Below are 22,011 nucleotides of genomic sequence, written 5' to 3'. Positions count from 1 at the left end.
CTACCGAGGGCCATAAAGTGAGACTCTGTCTCTACAAAAAAAAAAAAAAACAAAACTGTGTAAAATTCCTAAATGTATCAGAGAGAGAGAGAACGCTGACCCTTATTATCTCAAGTACCCATTCAGGTAGTATTTCTTCTCTGAAGCCTTCTTGCCAATACATCTCCCCACCACCCCTACCAAACCTTCTCTGCCATTCTTGCTGGCAGAGTTTAGATGGTGCTTCTTGACCATTCAGCAACCCCAATACCAGTTGTCCTGGGTGAGATGCGTGGAGCCAGCACTCAGAGACTATTTAGTCTGCTGAGATCCTCTGATCCCAGCTATCGTGCCAGTGTCTCCCACCCCGCCACAAGGAAATAGGTAAATATTTGCCAAATACTAACTGAATGTTTGTGTCCCTCTCCTCCCATGAGCCCTTTAGCTCCTCTAATGGGAAATAATCTCCACTATTTGTATATCCACAGTAACTTGCACATGACTGGTACTTGATAAATATCAATTAAGTAAACAGATTAATTATTGATAGTTGAAATGTTTAGGACCTGTATTTCTTAATAGAATGACAAGTATATGTAGGTTTTATTTATTTATTTTTGAGACAGAATCTCACTCTGTCACCCTGGGTAGAGTGCTGCAGTGTCATAGTTCATAGCAACCTCAAACTCGTGGACTCAAGTGATCCTCTTGCCTCAGCCTCCTAAGTAGCTGGGACTATCAATGCCCGTTACAACACCTAGGTAGTTTTTCTATTTTTGGTAGAGATGGGATCTCACTCTTTCTCAGACTGGTCTCAAACTCCTGAGCCCAAGCAATCCACCTGCCTCAGCCTCCCAGGGTGCTAGGATTACAAGTGTAAGCCACCACGGTATGTGTTAGTTTTCAAGGTGGCTGCCTGGGCATCCTAAAATGTCAGCATTTCCGGCAGCTGCCTGGATCCTCAGTTCTTGGAGTGCACTTCATTGAAAAATGACCAGAGACCCCAACATGAGGCAAGCATGCAACAAAGTATATTGAGAAAGATAGCTTTACAGAGAAAGAGCAAGATACAGGCTTATAGAGCAATATACGATTACCATAGACAGCGATTTCCCTAGACCACCGATGGCCTCTGTTGTCATAACAAAGAAAGGCTTCGAATGTGGCCAGGGGTTCTCTTTTCTATCAGCTAGTTTGGGCCTACCTCATGATTCAGAGGTCAACTTGGAACCAGAGTCTTACTGAGCATGCGGACATCCCATGAGCCTCTCTGAGAGCTCACAATGGGGGTTCATGGACCTCAATGTAGATTCAAGCTAATGACATGATAATTAGTCTTAAGACTGTTCTAGATGACCTTTAAGACTGTATTGTACTTGTTCTAGGCTAGAGAGTCTTCTATATCCTTTTGCAGTTGGCATGCTAAGTTCTGACTGGTACGTTGCTAGGGCATTCCCTCCTCTCCAGGTGGGAGCAATCACTTGGGACAGAATTAAGGTGGGAGGCACCAAGATGGAGGCCTTGGAGGGGGGCACTCATGCCCTTGTCCTTCTCCAGGAGAGCCGGATTTCCAACTAACTACCTAACATATGCATTTATTTCTATCATACACGGCTGTCACTGCCTTGAGCTTTGTTATGCCTTCTGAGTGGGCAAAAATGAGTGGGATCTCTTCTTGGGAGCTGAGAATTGTGGGTAATCCAAGGTTCTCTGCTGAGAGTGGGTGGAGCAGATGACCATTATCCATCCATTATACTCTGGGGAGGCAGCTTGACAAGCTCCATCCTAGAGCTTTATTGCCCTCATGAAAAAGCCTCTCAAACCCCACTCTGGCCTCACCTATTAATCATCACAAGTACTTTCTATTGAGTGTTCCTAGATCTTGTGTAAAGTGGTGGCGTGCATTAGCTCACTTAATCCTATGGTCTATCAGTGGCTTTTCATTAAAAAGATAATATAAATTGATGTTAACAAGGATTGATTTCCAGAGATTTATGTTGTCTTCTCTCTTGGCCTCGTAAGATTTTACTTTTAAAAGCTATTTTGTAAAAATACGTGAACATGTTTTTCCAAAGATATAGTGTATATTTTTAGGAAGAATTATCCCTGCCTAGCATATACATTGTAGATTTGGCATTTGGGCCTTATCCAAACAGAATATTTGCTTTGCTAACTATGCATCAGGTAAAAACAAGAGTATGTTTGGCTGGGAGTCAAGAGACTTGAATTCTTTAGTCCTGTCTTTCCCAATTACAGACTAGAAAAGGAGAGAAAAAGCTAGCTGGTTTTAAAATTGCCCTTCTGTTTTAAAATTCTGTGCACATAACATTTATTTTAAATAAGACCAAAAAATGAGAAGAATTAAACAAAATTCTTCTCGTTATAGTTTCTGTGAATAAATCTTAGGATTTATTTATTTAATTTTTTTTTTTGGACTCCAGTACCTTTATCTTAAATGCCTAGGTGGTCCAATGAAGGTATGTAGTCTGCCCTCTCAGGACCCTGGATGACATTGCCATCTTCATGGTGTGAATCAAGGACAAAGCTCAATAGCAGAGTACTCGAAACCTTCCGCTTTGAATTGACAGCCAGCCATCATTTAGTAACCACTTTAAAAGCACATTAGCCCATTCTGATTCCACTTGAGTGCGTGACTAAGTAACTTCAAGTTGTTTGTTGATTGAAAGTGCAGAATGAATATAATTTTTTAAGTGTCCTGGTATGCTGCCAATATTGCACTATCTTATCCACCAAATATAAGGTGGGAAGGGATTTTATCAAATGGCTTGTGAGGCCAATGTAGACAATAGCATTCAGCTGATCTAGTAATCGCACCCAAAACAGATTTGTTTTAGCAATATGGTATGTCGATGATGTAGAAATTATGAATTTACAATTACAGAACCAACTAAAACTACCCAGCCTGTCTTGTGTTATTCAGTTATGCGAGCGAGTACTTGTCATCTGCTGTACCAATCTCAGCATCATACACAGATTTTTAGGAAATGCTGAATGTCAGACAGCTCAGAAGGAAGCAAAGATAATGGGTTCTGGGAAACTGTGAGATGACTCAAATGGTGCTCTAGAGATAAGATTCTGATGAGCTGAATGAACAATGTTGAAGATATAGAAGAAGAATGTGAATAAAATTGATCCATGAATGCTCATGGGGAAAAAGCAATTTTTCTAATTTACTGTTATATAAATATGTTAAGTTTACAAATGAAGTATTTAAATAGAAAAGGGATGCAGGTTAGTTTGGTATTACTTATTCCTAAAGAGCCTGTTGTGGCTTCTAGCTATAAGTGTTCAGGAGTTGTCTATTGAAAAATATGGCTTAGGGTTTTTCAGTGATCAGAGTTAGAAATTTGGGACTTATTTTTTGTCTTTTTGTCTGAGTTCCCAGCATCTTTCTGGTCTCACCGTGATTATAAGAGTTGTGTAGTCATACCTAAACGTTGATTCAGGATCCTGCTATCTGTTATTTGGGCCTGAAGGCAAACTTTTAAGTTTCTAGCAAACTCATAAACGTTCACATTTCGCTATGGTTAACATAACTGGAGTCACAGATAGAACTGTGTGTACCCAGTAGGTGGTTGGCTTCATTTCCCACATTCATTCCTGAGGTTGCAGACTATACAGAGATCATTCCTCAGATTTTGACCTTTCCTCTGAGATGCACTGAATCTACAGATTCTCGAACGGAAAGACATGTGCAATTTAATGACTTAAATTTTATTATTGGTAGATAATAGTGAGATCACTAAGATTTACTTTTCCTTGCTTGCCCTTTCTACCCAATCGGATATTTTATGGCTGACTTGGCAGGGATTCTTTTTTTCAAGTTGTCCCAGTGGTTTCCAGTTTTCAAAGCCTCCTCCTCCTGATTTCCATCCCAGAAGACAAACAAATGAGACAATGTAACAAAAGATTGCATTTGAATAAACATGAACATTATTTTAAAATGTGTGGTCGTATTTTTTTTTTTTTAGTGTGGATTCTTGTCAGCAAAAGACTAAATTAAATAGCTCACAGTTTCGCGCAATTTGTGTTTTATACCAACCCTGGACCACCCAACGGCTGACCCAACAAGGCACTGGTTTTCTGTAGACTTTCGTCTGAGGGCTGTTGAATTATGTATGTACAAATCCTGGGCACTTTCCTGACCTAGCAAAAGCCAGTGTTCAAATGTCAGTAAATTTCAAATACTTCATTGAGTTATATATGGGTAAATTACAAGTATTCAGTCTAATTGCATGTTGGGTAATCATGTTCTTTTGTAAATCAGTGGTTCGCAGGCTTCAGTGTGTTTCAGAATCACCTGGTGTGAGACTGCTCCTTCTGGGGTGTTCATCTTCCTTCTCCTGAGTAGACAGCTTCAGGAAGGTCACACTCAGAGCAGAAGCAGAGGATGGTGACAGCTACATGCTCACTTAGGTCACCTGAATCCACCATGGCGGGCAAAGGGCTGGCAGGTATCATAGTTTTTCTAGCCTGTCAATATCCTATTTTGTTAGAAGCAAAAACTAAACAAGAAAATATCACTTTTTGCTTTAAAAAGTACATAGATATATTGTTTCAACTGTATCTAAAATTAAGAATCCCTAGTCCATGAAAAGACTTTAACCAATCTTAAACTAAAACTCTAATAGATTTCTGTTTGCAGGAGGGGGGGACGCATTAGAATATAAAGTTTAATTTTTTTAATTTTATGTATTCTATTGGATGGCACTACATTTTATCCATTTTGTTTCTAAAATATAATTCCAAGCAGGTAACAGGGCCTAAGTTTTATTATAAAATGTCTTTATAATGGTTTTACTGGCTTCCTCTTTTTTTTTTTCTTTTCCCCTCTTAGCAATCTGAGGTAACTGCATTGTAACTGCTTTGAGAGATTAAAAGGCACAGGTTACTGAGGTCAATGCTGAGAAAAACTTAATTGCACTGCATATTTCCAAAGAAAAAGGCACTGGCATCTTGCACCAAAGAATGCCAGAAGCCCAGTGCATTTATCCTAGGGCTGGGTGACGTTCAGATGTCAGTGAGAGCAGGTGCAAAATCACTTGACCTGCACGGTTCAAGGCAGGCTCAGGTCAACAGGATTTGACAGGGTTTCTTGGTTATTCTCGTCCCTTAGAACTCCGTTGCCTACTTTCTACATTTGAAGCAAGGTGTGGTTGGAACAGTAACTATGCCCTTTAGGACGGCAAGTGCTCACTTGGTCATAGATGGAGCGTGCATACGTTGTACTGACTTGGCGCCTTCTGGAACCTTCCATGAATCATGGATCCTCCAGAATTCTGAATTCATGGGGCACGGTGAACGTGGTATGTGAGTGAGATGGCAGTGAAGCTCCTTTGTGTGCAGCATTGTCCCATTGGACTTTACCTGCAAAATACAGGTTCAAAGATAAAATTATTACAAATTCAAACAGTGGCATCAGAGTAGCAAGCCAAGCTGGAGGCCTTTCTGAGGGCAGGGCTCTATGCGTGTGAAGCTGGCTCTGCTTGTGCGATGCTCTGATGTGAAGGAAGACCCTGTTGTGCTTTCTAAAAATTTATTTAAATTAAATTTGTTTAATTTCAGATCAATGATTAGGTTACATTGTTTGCATTTGTTAGGTAAAGTTCAAGTTGTATTTGAGCCTTTCATTCAGGGGGTTGTGCTTATACCCTTCCATGGTGCCCATTAGGTGGGGGCCAGTCCCCCTCCTACCTCTCCCATTTCTCTCCTCTCAACTCCCCCCCCCCACTTGAATTTAACTGTTTTTTTCTCATGTGGGCTTATAGTTGTTTATCGGTCTCATGTTAGCATTGAGTACATTGGATACTTTTCCATTCTTGTGATACTTTACTAAGAAGAATGTGCTTCAACTCCATCCAGGTACATACAAAAGATGTAAAGTCTCCATCTTTTGTATGACTGGATAGGATTCCATGGTGTACATATACAACAGTTGATCCATTCATGTGTTGATGGGCACTTGGGTTGATCAATTCCAATCTTAGCAATTGTGAATTGAGCTTCGATGAACATTCTAGTGCAAATGTCCTTGTGGTAAAATGTTTTTTTTTTTCTTCTGGGTAAATACCTAAGTAATAGGATTGTGGGATCAAATGGAAAGTCTGCTTTTATCTCTTTGAGGATTTTCCATACTTCTTTCCATAAGGGCTGTATTAGTTTGCAATCCCACCAGCAGTGAAGAGTGCTTTTTTAAAATATAAAAATGAGAGACAATCTAATTTAGTCTTGAATACCCAAGTGTTAGCAGTATCCTCCAGATTCTAGAAACTGTCCATTTGGAAGCATGCCCTTGGAGATATGTCTTTCTTCATCCCATTGCCTTATTCAGCTCAGTTCCTTTTTATTTATTTGTAGCTTAGTGAATCTCAGACATCACTTATTTTTTTCCACCCCCCAGACATCACTTCTAATCCACACAGCCTCAGGGAGGGCTCTGGGACAATTTGAGGACCGAACACAGGAAGATCTGGGGCAGGGTGGGAGTGGGGAATGCCCTAGGAAATCCAGTCAGGCCAGGCAAGGGCACAGAAGTGAACCCCTCCCGGACAGGGAAAGATCTGAAGGCCATGAAATCCTCAGCTGGGCCTTCCCCTCTCCCTTGGACCTATATGAGGGTGGTGGGTACACGCCCTTTTTAGAGAAAAGCCATGTGGGAGGCATTATGCTGACGCTCTGTGGGCAGTACTTACAATCCTGACAGCAGCCCGATGAGGGCAATCTTGTATGCGGCCTCTCAGTAGATGGGGAAGCTGAGAGTAGGGAAATACTCCAGCCTCTATAATTGCTGGTGAACTGATCTGGAGCCATGATGGGGCTCTCAGTAGCTGCAGTTCAGCAGCTACAAAGGGGTTTGGGGAAGGCTGGTCTGGCCCATGTTCGTGTTGGCTGGTACATGCTGGGTAGATGGGTTAATTGGGAGCCCTTGCAGGGAGAACCACTGGTGGTGTGCTATCCTTAATGAAAGGAACAGAGCTTCCCACGGGATGTGATAATGAATCAAGAAGCATGTTGTCAGTAGATCAGCTGTCTCCTGATGTATCCCCTGTGTACATAAAGAAGAAGTGGAAGCTTTCCTTTCTCTATCAAAACCAGTTCAGAAACCCCTCAGCTGGTCTTTGTTTCTCTTTTTGGCTTTGTTTATTCAGTGTGGCCGTGTCATGTTGGAGTCCACCCCCCGTGTGATGAGACATACGGTAAGGGTGGTGTTTTTCTTCTTCACCTGCCATGGGTCCCAGAACCCCTGAAAGCTCAGCCCCACTCAGGCCCCCAAGCAATCTAGACTCCAAGAGATCTTGCTAAGACCAAGACCATCACACCTTACATTTTGTCACCCATCCAGTGGGCCTGGTGATGTGATGATCTCTCCCTGGGAGGGCTGGGATGTGGAATAAATCAAGACACAAATGTACCTTTCTCGGTGCTGGACAGGTTGACTTTTTAACCTCCCTGTCACCACCACCTCTTTGAAGATGAAATTTCTTAAATATTAGAGTTCCATAGATTCTGCCCTTTCCCTCTATTTCTTTCCTCACTCCCATTTCAGAGGGTGAAGTGTCCCATCTGGCCACCCACAGCTGGCCTTCTGCCCCTCCTGTGATCTCCAATCACAGATCCACCCTCACTTGCATCTTCTTAAATCTCTCTCTTTCAGTCGCTACTGCTGCCACCTGTTTGGCATAAGATGTTTGGGGATGTTTTGGGGACTTTTCCTGTTTTCCTTCTCTGGCCTTCCTTTCACTATCAAATTTGTGTAGTATTTCTTGTTTTTTTTTTTAACATTTAGAGATGGCCTCTCACTATGTTGCTCAGGCCGGAGTGCAGTGGCTATTCACAGGCCTGACCATAACTCACTGTGGCCCTGAAGTCCAGGGTTCAAGCCATCCTCCCACCTCTGCCTCCTGAGTAGCTGGGACTGCCGACACGAGCCACCATGCCTGGCTTCCTCACCAAATTTCTGTAGGAAGTGGGCTTCCCCTGCTGCCTCCTCTTCACTTCCCAGTTCTCCCATAAATCGGGCCTCCTGCGGCCCCGCCATTAATTGATTTCCAGTCCAGTCTTTGTGCTGACACTGGAGAGGAAGTTGGAATTTTCCATTTCAGCGGCCTTTGCCAAGTTTTTGCCTTCTGGCTGCCTTGACTGTGAAACGCCCCCTCCCTCCTTAAACTTTCCTCCCCCTCTGTGACAGGGCCCTGCCCTGGATCTTCTCCAGTGGCCTCTGCATCCTTTGACACTGGTTATCCCACTAGAGGCTCACTGAATTCTGCGGCACCTGCAAGGTCTCCTCCTCTGTGCCTTTTCCCTTGGCATGTCACCCACTCCCATGATGACAATTGGTTTTCCTGCTGTTCATGCTCAAGTCTTCACTTCCCCACACTGCTCAGACACCACCCACATGGCTTCCAAACTTGCTAGTCTCTCTCATCTGGTGTGGGTAGACTTGTATCCCCCCCACAAATGTTTAAATCCCAGCCCCTGTACCTGTGAAGGTCACCTTATTTGGAAATAGGGTCTTTGCAGACATAATCAAGTTAAGATAAGGCCATACTGGATTAGGGTGGGCCCTGGTCTAATGTGACGAGAGTCCTTATAAGAAGAGTCACAAGCACACGGAACACCACATAATGACAGAGGCAGAGAGCAAGTAATTCAGTTACAAGCTGAGGAATGTCAAGGATTGCCAGCCACCACCAGAAGCCAGAAGAGATAAGGAACGATCCTCCCCTACAGCCTTCAGAGAAAACATGACCCTGCCCACACCTTCACACTTCCAGAACTGTGAGAGAATGACTTCTGTTGTTTAAAGCCACCCAGCTTGTGCCCCTTTGTTACAGCATCCCCAGAAGACCAATACTTCACCTGATCTCCTCAGTTCCCTCCCCCCAGGGCCTCTCCATACTTTTGGGGATCGACACTGGAAGTCTCAGGATCAACCCTGAATGCCCTTCCCTCGCCTTGATGACCAGTTTTTCATTTGTGTATCAGCTGAGTGTAGAGTCTCCACCTCTTCCCCAGTCACGTGCAGTCACCCTGCCTCTGCCCTCGCCCTCTCCGGTCTCCTCTCCAGCCATCAAACTGCCCTTTGGATAATTTTCCTAAAACAGCTCCAATTGTGTCACGGTCATGGTAGCACACATTGTGTGTATTCCACCTGCCTCCACAAGTTGGCTGCCTATGAGAATTCCTTAGGGAGAGTAGAAAGCTCTCATGCCCACCACACAGCCCTCTCAAATCAGAATTGGGGGGTAGCCCCTGGCATCAGTATTTTTGTGACTTCTCAGGTGATTTCACTGCTCAGCCAGGCCTGAGAACTGTTTGCTGATAGAGTATCACACCAGCCACAGGAAACTTAGAGAAGAAAAGATAGATCTGAAGCGGTGGTTCTCAACTGGGGGTGATTGTACACTCCGGGAGACAGTTGGCCACATTCAGAAACATTTTTGGTCATGAAAGCTGGGGCAGTGACACTGGCATCTAGTGAGTAGAGGCCAAGGATGCTGTTACACATCCACAATACCCCAAATGGCCACCACGACAAAGAATGGTCCTGCCCCAAATGTTACTAGTGCTCCAGTGGAGCAACCCTGATTTGAGAGGGAGGAGAGAAGCAGACATGCTGACCTTGACTTTAAGACGACATAGTGGACACCCGAGAGGAGAATGCACACACCGACTCGGGCCACACTACTGCCTGTGCTGTGCCCATTCCGCAGCCCACTATGTTGAGACTTTTCACACCTGTTTCCCTCAGGTGAAGTCTCAGCCTGCTGCTGCCAAATTTATTCTCTTGCTCTCCTTTTGAAAATGAGGTTTGCCCTGGGAGGCCAAGTGATTAGATTGCTTGAACTCAGGAACTCGAAATCAACCTGAGCAAGAGTGAGATCCTGTCTCTACTAAAAATAGAAAAACTAGCCTGTGGAGGATTGCTTTGGCCCAGGAGTGTGAGGTTGCTGTGAGCGATGATGACCCCACAGCATTCTACCCAGGGAGGACAGAGTGAGACTCTATCTCCTGTGATCCTAGCACTCTGGGAGACAGAGGCAGGTGGATTGCCCTGAGCTCAGAGGTTCAACACAAGCCTGAGCCAGAGTGAGACCCCATGTCTACAAAAAAAAGAAAAAGCCGGGCGTTGTGGCAGGTGCCTGTAGCCCCAGCTACTTGGGAGGCTGAGGCAAGAGAATTGCTTAAGCCCAAGAGTTGGAGGTTGCTGTGAACTATGATGCCACGGCACTCTACCAAGGGCCACAAAGTGGGACTTTGTCTCAATAAAAAAATTTAAAAATTTTTGCAGTTTTTGGCCGGGGCTGGGTTTGAACCCCCCACCTCCAGCGTATGGGACCGGTGCCCTACTCCTTGAGCCACAGGCACTGCCCAAAATTTAAAAATTTTTTAAAAAGAAAAAGAGGTAGAGTTTTTTTCACTAGGAGAGAGGGGTTCATACTAAGTTGGCTTTTGTCAAACATAACAATCGCTGTTTTGGTGATCCCAGGGTCTTAACAAAGGCACTGCCTGTCATTAAATAAATACCTGATTGGGTTGAGAAGAGATTGGCTAACAGAGGCTCCTGGTGTACTATTTATTCATTGTCAACATTAGTTTCAGACAGTGGCCTGCCTGGGCACCACCTCTACCATAAAAAGAAGCACTAAGCCTGATGGCTTATACTTCTTGGAGCTTTATAATTTATAAGTGTCTTCATATACATCATCCTGTTTGATTTGTCATTTCAGCTGTTAGCTTTATGCAGTGTCATTTCCTATAAAGGAAAGTATAGCAGACACACAGGAGGTCCTGAGGAAGGACGTGACAAAGGAGACTAATAAGAGTAAGGAAGCAAAAGGCATTTTTTTAAAAACCCACATTGGATGAAAAGTTGGAAATTTAATCCTGATAATGGAGGACAAAGGCTTTGCCAAATTGATAAAGCTTTGAAAGTCTAATTATAGAAAGAAATCTAGATGATGATATTCTAAATGTCTGGCTCTATACAATATGTCTAGTTTCTGTAGTTTTTAATTTGTGCAGCACTCTGAACAAAGCACAGAATTATTAATATTTGGAATATTATTGCTACTTTATGTAAAAAGTATCTTTTCTGCCTGAAATATACTATTTAAGAATTCTTGGGAGGCCGAGGCAGGTGGATTACTTAAGCTCAGGAGTTCCAGATCAGCCTGAGCAAGAGTGAGACCCCCTTTCTACAAAAATAGAAAGATTAGCCAGGCATCATGGCAGGTGCCTATGGTCCCAGCTCAGGAGCCTGAGGCGGGAAGATTGCTTGAGCCCATGAGTATGATATTGCTGTGAACGAGGCTGATGCCACAGCACTCTTGCCTGGGCAGCAGAGTAAGGCAGAACAAAGCAAAAAGTAAATAAATAAAATACAAAGAATTCTTGCTGCATTTATAATTTTCTTCTCTCCAAGTAGAGATAAGGCCCAGATATTTGCCACTAGAACACCTCTTTGATTTTATCATGATGGGGAGTAATATGAAAATAAGAGTCACTTGAAAATTTTCCTTAAAACACAATTTATTTAAAATCTATTTGAGCAGATGTGAGGGATTTTCATACTAGAATGTGAAATTAGGTTCTTTGGTTCTGGGGTTGTTGTTCTAGGTATTAATTCCCTTTGAGTCATAATCAGGAAAGGGTGTGTCTCATATTCCATAAACGTAGCATGAAACAGTGGGCTGGGTGCAGTGAGTGTCACCTGTCATCCCAGCATATTGGGAGGCTACGGCCGGAGGATGGCTTGAGGCCCCTTCACATCCTCCCCGCACCCCATGTCTACACATTCAGTCAGATAGCATCCGGCCCTCACTCTCTTCTGTGCCATAGTTCAGGCCTGCACTGTCTCATGTTTCAGGGGACTTCTGACCAATTCGCCAGCCTCTGGGCTTGTCCTGCCCTACCACCCTGTCTTCCACAGTACCAGAAGGATCTTTGTAAGTCACAGATCACATCTGCTTTCAAGCCTACCAGCTCTACCCACTGCCTCTAGGATCAGCCAAGTGTTTAGGCTACCTGTTCCCAGCCTGCTGGTTTAGCCATCTCCCACCAGTCCCCTACCGCACCCACCACATACACCCTAGGCTCTGCACCCTCTGTCGGAAAATCACCTCCAGGGCCCCTCACAAGCACCTCCTTTTCCTTTCATATGCTCTTCACTTTTTCCTGTAACACTCTTCCCCTACCCTATCCTCCCTTACCCAGCAGATCTCTGACCATCCTGCAATAGCCAACTCAATTCTGCAGAGCTTTTCCTGAATTCTCTTCCCCTTCCACCCATTTTCTTTGTTGTGATGCCATAGTGCTTCTAGAGCAGCGGTTCTCAACCTGTGGGTCGCGACCCCTTTGTAACAATGAAAATACATCGTGGCATTAGGAAGGGTGAGAACCACCATTCTAGAAGGTAGGAGCACCTCGTGTAGAGGAGTTCTCCAGTCTGTGGGCTTCCTGGAGACAAGCACCATCACTGTGCATGTCCGTGCTCTTTGTAGATACTAGCACCTGAAGGCTGATGCCATGCAAGCTTACTGAGCTGGCTGGAATTCTACAAAAGGCTTGCAAATATGTAAGTTGAACCGTGTGAAACTGCTGTTCTTCTTAGTATCAGCAATTTTATATGATTCAGCCTAATATCTCCATTTTGTGTCAATAATGTTTATTCTGGGTTTGGCTTTTGTAAGTATTCTTACCTTCACCCAGACAGCATGGGGCCCAGAGAAATGTTTTCAGCTCTGGGAGATATTTTCCAGCCTACTCATCCTGCGAATCCACGTTCTAGCCCAAAATAGGATGCAGACCTCAGAAAGGTTATAAGCATGTACTCTGTTTTTTCTCTTGCTGTTGACAATGTGTCCATCATTATTTTCTGATTCAAAATGGTTTGTCATAAAGATCAGTGAGATTGTGAGGCTGTTTATCAAGTGGCACCACGGTCATTTCTGGAAATGTCATACATTATCATTTTAATGAGATGGAAATGATGAAGTTGTGAATAAGGCAAAGTTGTTCATTTACATGTAGTTTTTCAAGGTGAAAATAGATGACAAGATCAACTGGAAGGTGTGTGAATATTTTGTGCAATGATCTTGATTTTTATTGCTATGATACAGAACTTGTCCTTAAGTTAAGAATGCCTTGCATATTTTGCCTTCCCACTTGTATCACTATTAAAATGTTCTTAAGCAACTGCAAAAAATTAGGCTACTCTGCCAGTTCTATAATTGAATGACTTTGCTAGATACGTTTTAAAAACCAATAATATAGCTAATCACAATGTCCTCTTTTGTGCTAAATTGGATGTTGTTCGGGTTTTAATTCTCATTTGAGCTGCTGAGAGGAAGAAGCTTGTCACATACCAACGCTTGCCACCTTTCTGTCTGAGTACATCTAAGTAATCTGTGCAAAAAATATTTAAGACTGCCTCATTAGGGCACGTCGTAGGGTTTTCCCATGGAGGTGGTTATAACACCATCAAATCTTTTTTCTAAAGCCTATAGTTTTAGGCATCCACGCCTCTCAGTCTCTCACCAGCAGACAATAAAATCAGCTGGGGCCTTAATTTAAAGGAATATGCATTTGATTGTGGGTGGCCTTCTAGGACAATGGGTGAATGGAAAAGTGAGAAAGTGAGATCTAAAATTTAAAGAAAATGTTGAAACAGGCTAAACTGGTTTTCACAATCTTTTCTAATTTAACATGTCCAGAGGTATTAAGTGTAAGAAGGTGTGGGGGATTATCTAAGAGCTAGGCATTAAAAGATCAGGTTGTTAGAAGATTTTGATTCAGGATCTTACAAAACTTTTTTTTTAGGGAGTTGAGTAACAAACCTTCCAAACTCACTCAGGAAAGTGGTTTTAGGAGAGGATGGTCTCCGACCTGTCTTTATCTTTGCATCCAAGATGGGTGTTAAACCCAGGTGACTAGCAGACTATTTCTAGTCATGGACTCCGCCCTGTGGTTATCAATGGTCATCCCCATATTTGACTGAATTGCTGCAATTTTTTTTTACAGGGACAATGAAGGTTAGCAGGTCAGCCAAATGTGTAAAAAAAAAAAAGGGTACAGAAATTAGTGATACTTGGAAACATATGGCTTGTAATCATCATACAGGCTTGTATGCTGAGATGGGGTGAGAACATTGGCCCCACATTATCTGGGCATGCAAGAAGGCTTGTGAAACCAGTAATCAAAACCGTTATTGATCTGCCAGCCTTTATGTTGAATATTTGTTCTTGAAAATACCCCTTTGAGTTAGAGTAAGGGGTTCTAATGAATAAAACTTCATCTAGAAATGATCACATCCAATTTTTTTAAAAAAGCATTCTATTTTGATTTTCATTGCAAGAAACCCCCATAATGTCAACTAGCTATACTTGTAAACATGCTGTGTTTATTTTCCACCCCCCAATGTTGTGCCTATTTTGAATAAGAAAGGGTGCCTTTTTATAAATTGGGCTTGGGCTGAAGTTTCTCTTAACTATCACATGTATTAATTATAGACAAGGGAGTGGATCCTAACACCAAATTGCTACCTTGCTATTGTTAAATCCGTGTTTGGGTTTTCGTCTCTCTGATGCATTTTTCTCCCCTCTTTAATTTGTATTTTTAAAAATCATTGCTTCTCAGTCTTTTGGCTATGATCAAGGGTATATTTTTTTAAAAAATGATCTATATATCTAGAAATTGTGTGAAAGACTAATATTAAAGAAAGAAAATACAGACCAGGAGCACATCCTTTGAATATGCTTTGCCAGGGCTGGGGCTTGGGGGGAGTAGATGAAATAAAACTATAATGTGCCACGCAGGGGTTGTCTGAGAAAGAAAGCGTCATGTTTATGCCAAGTTGTATGTTCTCCTGACAAACAACACACATCGTGGCCGACCAACTAGGTCATGTGGTGGGAGGGGGCTCTTTTCTTTCTCCTCTACATCCCCTCCTCTGATGTCACAAATCTATTTTTTCCCAGGAGCATTAATTAGCATTCGTTGGGTGTAGTTGGCTAGAAGAAAAAGGAGAGAGAGATTTGGAGAGATCGAGATCTTAAGAAAGAGAGCAAGGAGGAAGAGCCGGTGGGCCGGGGGAGAGCAGGTCCTCCCCCCGGGAGCCGCATTGAGACTGGAGGTGCAGTCAGGCCCAGAATGGTTGTTTTATAACTGGGATCCTCAGTGACGTATGGCTGTCTGATCCTTGGCAGCTGTCTTTATGGACCAGTAGGCAGAGCGAAATTGACGCTGACAAGACTTTTGCATCTTGGAAGGGACTGTGATCTACTGTAGTGCAGAACAGAGCCTCTCAATCAGGCGGGTGTGAATAGGAGACAGAGGGGAGTCCAAAAGAAAAGGAAGAGGAGGGAAAAAAGTGTGTGTTGGGGGAGTAGGGGGAAAAGCATTTTTGGTGGATGGTGTGAAGCCAGCCATGGAAACTGCAGCCGAGGAAAATACTGAACAAAGCCACGAGAGAAAAGGTACCCAGTGTTCTGACAATAGCCTGTTTAAAGCTTTTTTTTTTTTTTTCTGGGGGGGGGGGTGCTGCTTAAAAAGGGTTAGCCCAGTTTTGTCTCTTTTAAAATGTCTCTGAGACGATCCTTATGGCACAGTCTTGTTTTCAGGGTTGTTTGTCCTGTGGCTGATGTTAAATTAATAGAGCAGCCTTTCTTCGTTCCTGTTGTAAACCTTCCTACCAAGCATGATATTTTATAGAAGGACGGCTGTAGTTTGTTACCTTGGGCAGATGGATTGGGGAAACTGTCTTTTCTTATTAATGTAATTAATCCTGATCTAGGTCCTGTGTTCTGCATGTTATATAGCACGGGACCTGGAATGTGTGTTTCGCTAAGCCGAGGAGGAGCTGGAGGGGCATGCAGATTGATTCTGCTTCGGTTCCACTAATGCTCTAGTGACTTGGACATTCTCTGATGTTCTTATTCTAATATGATTGCTCTTCCCATGTATCAGGCCCTGGCAATGACTTGTAATAATCATTCATAGTGGGAGCTTCAGAGAAGGGGGGACATCAGCTCTGTCACCTAGTGCTGACGGGAAGATGGGGTCTCCTGTTAATTATGACTAGGGGACTGGGGGGAGAAAAATTGATAAAGGCTCTATTCCTTAAGGAGATTCTTAGGCCATACCGCAACTTTGATATACAGAATGCCTTTTTGGAGGAATGATTGTTTTTGTAGTAAGAAAATGACAGAAAATAGAAACAAAAATTAATCTTTTTCCAACAAATGATTGCTCTTCAGTTTGATGCCCCATTGAATCAGCCTGGCCACTGTTAGGTGAGTGGTCTCTCACTGTGCTGTGATTCATCTCCTTCACTGGGAGCTAAAGGCTGTCATAAATGCATGAAAACATAATTCATAACCGCGGTGGCTCTAATATCAAAAGCCCATACGCTAGGGTTATTTCTCACAGCCTTTGAGTCCCCTGACAGTTGCTAAACAATGGTAATTCTCAGGCTGGAGGCACAACCTCGTTTTACTCATAAATATGTAGGTTGAGCCATATGAAATTGCTGGTAATCAACCATTTTTAAACCTTCAAAAATGGCAATTATTTGTACTTCAACTTACCGGTATGCTGGGGTAAAGGGTGCTTGTTTCCATATCACCTTTCATGGGTACACAATAACATTTTACCCTAAACAGAGAAATTTCAATTTTTAATGAATTTTCTTTACATATGACAAAATACAATATAATATCAAATTTGCCACTTTAACCATTTTTAAGTATACAATTCAGTGGCACTAAGCACATAGCAATTTAATTTTAAGATTGGTAGTTTAGTTTAATCCTCATATCAAACCTCCCTCCTCCCCTACCAAATACCTACCTGATTTTTTCTTGTATGTGTCTTTTTTAAAAATCTGCATGAATGACCAACGTGAATGAGAGAAGCTCTTGGGAATGTTCGTGCAGCTGAGCAAGTGAGATAAAACTTTCAAGATTCATTGCCATGATGATTAGAGACTAGCCGATTGCATGTTTTGGGGCAGGGGATAAAATAATGTAATAGCATTGTCCTGAGGAAGCCTATCACAGTTTATAGCAGATTTTCTCTAAAATAAATGATTTTGTTTAGTACATACTTTTATTTTTATTAATGTGGTGTTTGCCCATGGCAGATGAAACCATTTTGGTCTCTGTAAGACATTTGGGTCTCTGCAAAAACATACCTTTTGTTTTTCTCTCCAAAGGCAAGCGAGGGGATACATAACCAATATAAAACTCTTCCTACACAATTGTGTATCTCATCATCATTTGGTCTTATGAATTGCTATTATTTTACATCAATTAAATATTAATTTAATAACAGATCTACAGGTTGCCATTTCATCCCTAACAACCTGAATACAAAAACTCATTAGCTATGGTTTTAGAGACAAAATTAGAAGCAAAAGATAATTCCTGGGGGAACTTTTAAAATTACCTAAATTTAGGAACACTAGCTGCTTGGTAAATAATTAAAAAATACCAAGATACCGAAAGCTAGCGTCACATGTACAGGGCATGCTTGAATAAGAATACCAGCCAGGGAATTTATTTTCCTGATATGCAGCAACTGGGATTAAGATTGTTATGTGACCCACTATAAATGTTGATATGGAAGGTGGTTTATCTGCTAATCTGTGTTGAGATAAACAAGTTCACATGCCAGCCGCACAAAGTCAAAACTCACATGAGTATCTGTTTTGTAGCTTCTCAGTTTGCTCGCCTGTGGTCATTCGGGTACACGGAGTCATAAAATGCTAGCCACAAATGGTTATCCATGTTGTCACTCTAGTATTCCTTTGGAATTGATTTTAAGTTTATAAAATAAATGTTTATTTCATTGAAATTAATATTTAGAAATCTGATCTCTTATAGAATGTATTATATAATTCTTGTGCTGGTGGATCTATTTTTTCTTTCTTTTAAGCCTTTCAGCAAGGGATTTTATTTACTACATTTAATCTTACAAATTTTGTCACTTTACATAGTTTTTTATATAAATATTTTTGCTGTCTGTTTTCCTGTTTTCTGTTTTTAATTATTGGTGATGGGGCGATGCCTATCTCTTAATTTAGGGTATGATTACCCAATGGCTAGTACCCAGTAGCTTGGAATTAATAGCTGTAGATAATTATTACGTGTCTATTAAGAATGTAAATTAAACCCAGATTTATAAATTGACCTCGCTTTTCTAGTTGGGGTCTTTTCCTGGGAGTTTTGGCAAGATAACACATCCCAGCTATTGTGATTCACTGACTCCCACAAAGAGAGCTCTTTCTTTAAATCAGAATGACTTTGTTCCTACTTTAGATGGAAATAATCCACATTCATAAAATAGGAAATCATTTGTGTTTTTGAAACACTCTTAAAGCTTTTCTTACAGAATACCAATATCATAGATGACCAAATTTTTTACAGAAAGCAAGCAGGTTTTCTTAGATATAAGAAATGCCAAATTATTACAAATGACAGCTTTTAAAAGCATTAAATTAAATCAAAGTGTAAGGATTGAGTAAGCAGATTTACTGAAATGGGATAAGTGAAGGAAATGAAGGAGACAGAATCGAAGGAAATAGATCATGAGACCAAGTTAATAAAAAGATGGAGAACAGGTTTCCATTGATTTCGGTGGAGTATTGCTTGATGTCATTTCATTTGTGGAAATAAATGCATCTGGAATTGCTAGGTGCACTTAATCACTGGGTAGAAAAATAATTGAATCATAACAGCTTGCTGTGCTGAAAAAAGTAAGTATCTGTTATGAAAATCATTTTTATTATATGTAGGAAATGGAAATCTGAAACAATCTCAGGCTAGTTAAGTTCCTATGAATCACTGCTGAAAAAAATTCCAGAATTCCAGGCATCAAATTAAGTTCCTAATCACATAGGAAGGAAAATATAGTAAATGGGAAACGAGGTGTGATTTAAAATAAATTATAGGATATGATTAAAGTAAGAAATGAATTCAAATTATTGACTTTGCTTAAAAAATTAACACATCCATTTAAATCTTTTTGATCAAATAGATAAAATTTCTTTTTTTTTAATTTAGCAAAATGTGTGCTGGTTTGGCTCTTCTTTTGTGTTTAGGAAGAAAAGCACTCGTCTAGAAAACATGACGTGTGCTAAAACCCCAAAGGGCCACATTTAATGGGTTAAACTATTCCTGATGATCTCCAGCTTATTGGATTTTGAGATTTGTGTTGACATTTTCGAATTTGATTATATGAATGTGGTACAGAGAAAGTCTTAGAGGCATTTTTTTTCTATAAGAATTCGCCAAGGTAGACATCTGAAGAGATGGTGTCTGGGGAATAGGCTATAGAGAAAACTGCCGGACCAGATGGTGCAGGACATATGTGGTAGGTATGATAAGGCTTCTTTGAATTTTTTTTTAGAAAATTTAAATGGGGAAAATATCTCAGCGAGCCTCGGTACATCTCCTACTTTTATGTTATCAGTTCCATTAGGATTTTTTTTCAAGATTTGGCCTTGCTATTAGGAAAAAAAAAATCTGGCCCATTTCTGGAAATTTAGATTTGCTTTCCTTGAAAACAGTGTAAATACTGAATTCAGGTTATAATTTTTAAGCTCACATTTCTCTGCTAAAGTACAGGGTCAATTTGGAGTAAATGATCTTAATAAAACGACTATCAGTCTTGATACATCTGAGAACATGCAAAATAACCAGTGTCCCCGTGACTTACGGTTCCCCTCACTGGGACTGGTGATGAATTGGGTCAGTCCAAGAACATTCTCTTGCTTTCTTCTCCTTTGGACCAAATGTACGTACATACGAGGTGGTTAGCCAGGAGTAGGAGTGGAGGAAGATGGAGGAAGAACACAACCGCACGGGCTTTTAAGATTGGGAGGTGATAATCCCAGCTTCACAAACATGCTTTGTTCATTCATTTGTACATTCATTTATTTAATAACATTCTTCTTTGAAAGGTCATCCTTCCTCTCTCCTCTTAGCTCACGTTATAGGAGTAGAAGGGTGCTGAGTCATCTTTGGGACCATTGGGAATAGTATAATCTTGAATTTAATCATAATTTTGCTAATTGGTGGCAGATTCAATAGTAAACAACAATACTATAGAAGAGAACTTTCATACTTAGACAACCCAGTCATAGTTCTCTTCAGAGAGAATATAATAAAAAAAAAATCCGATTTTATAGATTGATTTTATTAATTACATCAACTTCTTTATACAAGCTTTACTGTACTATATTGGAAATCAGGAGTCAATATACTTTTTCCTTAAGAGTCAGACAGTGAATATTTTAGGTTTGCAGGCCACATGGTCTTTGGTGCAACTGCTCAGCTTTGCCATTGTAGCATGAAGGCAGCCACAGATAGTATGTAAAGAAATAGATTTGACTATGTTTCAATAAAACTTTATTTTCAGAAAGAGTTGGCCACCATTGCCAACCTTTACTATATCCTATACTATTGTTATGGCTTTCTTTTAATATTTTAAATAACGGCTAAAAAGTTAGGATGAAAAATACAGCTCTGAAAGACATTGCCCAGTGAATAGGGTCTTTCTAGGAAGCTCAGCATTTGTCACTCATTTGTTTCTAGTAATAATTTCCTAGATGCTAAAAAGCATACTAGTCTTCAGTTCAAACTTGACACTAAATTACATCATCTAAGTAAATGGGTGAAAAGAAAGGAAAAAAGACATTGTTTTCCTTTTTTCAATTTCTCATTATTTATTTCCTGTCCACCTTGGGTGATGACTATTCGCAGTCTTGTCTGTCTCCATAAGCTGCCACCACTCTCTCCATCTCGCTGTACTCTCTGAGGGAGAATATTTTGCAGTCTGCCTCTGTAGGGTATAAACCATTTTCCCATTTCTTCCCAGGCACCCAGAGTCAACAGGACATTTAAATATCCCCCAGGAATCCTGTGACTCCCTTCTAGGTCTTGGGACCCTATCCTTGGGATTAAAATGTATATACCGTGCTCTTTGAAATTTTATGAATAATGGGATATTTAATGCCTTTAAGTTTGGCTCAAAAATATAAAATAGAAGTAATTTTCTTTTCCTCCACATCTAAAGATTTACTGTTAAGTATTAGTCCTGGGGGTGGAAACTATCCGTATAGTTCAGATCCCACTTCCACATCTGCTGGATTTAGTCGAATTTTTGTGCAGAATTAAGGGTCTCGGGCATGGCTGCCACAGTCTTCTCAGAAAACATCCTAGAGTTGGGTGGCCCATGGTTTTGCATTGTTGTTGCTTCACAGCCTATGCCTGCTGGCCCGAATGTCTGGAGACTTCCCCCCTCCGTGTGAAGAGGTGAGCACAGAGCATGGCCAAACCTCTGCTGAGATTCTCTGAATCGCGTGGCCTGTCTTGCGTGGGAGTCAGCATGGTTGGAGGCTTGGAGGTCCATTGCTGGCTCCACAGAGTTCCAGGCTGCTCTCTTGTTTTCAACCAAATATTTATTCAACAAATATTTATTGGCCACCTACTGTGTTCTGGGCATATAAAGCTGAATTTTTTAAAAGGAAGATGAAAAATTTCCGCTCCAAAGTGACAGAGCTGCTTGGAGTCTTCTTGCTTGTCTATATGGCAGGCTCACAGCCACCCTACTAAGAGGAAATCAGATCATACCATGACCCAGTTTGACCTCCTTCTGGTTCTTTCTATCAGCCCTATTAGATTTCCTTGTCTTAAAGAAGGTAACACAAATTACGTCTGAGAATCTCTCCAACTGTAAAGCAAAATCTAAATCCAGGCAAGGCTAAGAGTGAAGAACTTTAAGGAACCTGAAATAACATCAGCAGCTTAGGGGCTGAACCATTTCTTTAGGTGACATAGAAGCACAACTCCCTTCCAAAGGGACTCAGAAAAACATTTGTGGATCTAACTGCTGCTGGCAAAACAGCAGAAAATTGCAGCAAATGCACAGGCCACAGGACGATAATATGGTGGTTTCAAAATGTGTCCTCCAGAGTCAAATTGGGGAGGCTCACACGCAGGCTCTTGTGCC

At 41.4% G+C, this 22,011-nt stretch overlaps 1 protein-coding gene across 6 annotated transcripts in view; it reads left to right on the top strand.

The window, feature by feature from the left end:
- The window catches only part of GPM6B (glycoprotein M6B), a 159,973-nt gene that overhangs the window by 94,742 nt on the left and 43,220 nt on the right, over positions 1-22,011 (top strand). For 4 of the 6 annotated variants that reach the window (XM_053580619.1, XM_053580623.1, XM_053580617.1 and 1 more), the window contains exon 1: positions 15,021-15,476. The exons of the other annotated variants lie outside the window; for them this stretch is intronic. In XM_053580619.1, the coding sequence (XP_053436594.1) occupies positions 15,428-15,476 (49 nt within the window). In that variant the 5' untranslated portion in view covers positions 15,021-15,427. Of the gene's footprint in view, positions 1-15,020; positions 15,477-22,011 lie in introns of those variants that run through there. 6 annotated transcript variants of the gene reach the window in all.

The sequence above is a fragment of the Nycticebus coucang genome, chromosome X (genome assembly GCF_027406575.1).
Source record: "Nycticebus coucang isolate mNycCou1 chromosome X, mNycCou1.pri, whole genome shotgun sequence".
In the NCBI taxonomy this organism is placed as follows: domain Eukaryota; kingdom Metazoa; phylum Chordata; class Mammalia; order Primates; family Lorisidae; genus Nycticebus; species Nycticebus coucang.
Note: the sequence above shows the minus strand (reverse complement) of the source record. Positions and strands in the feature narration are given on the sequence as shown.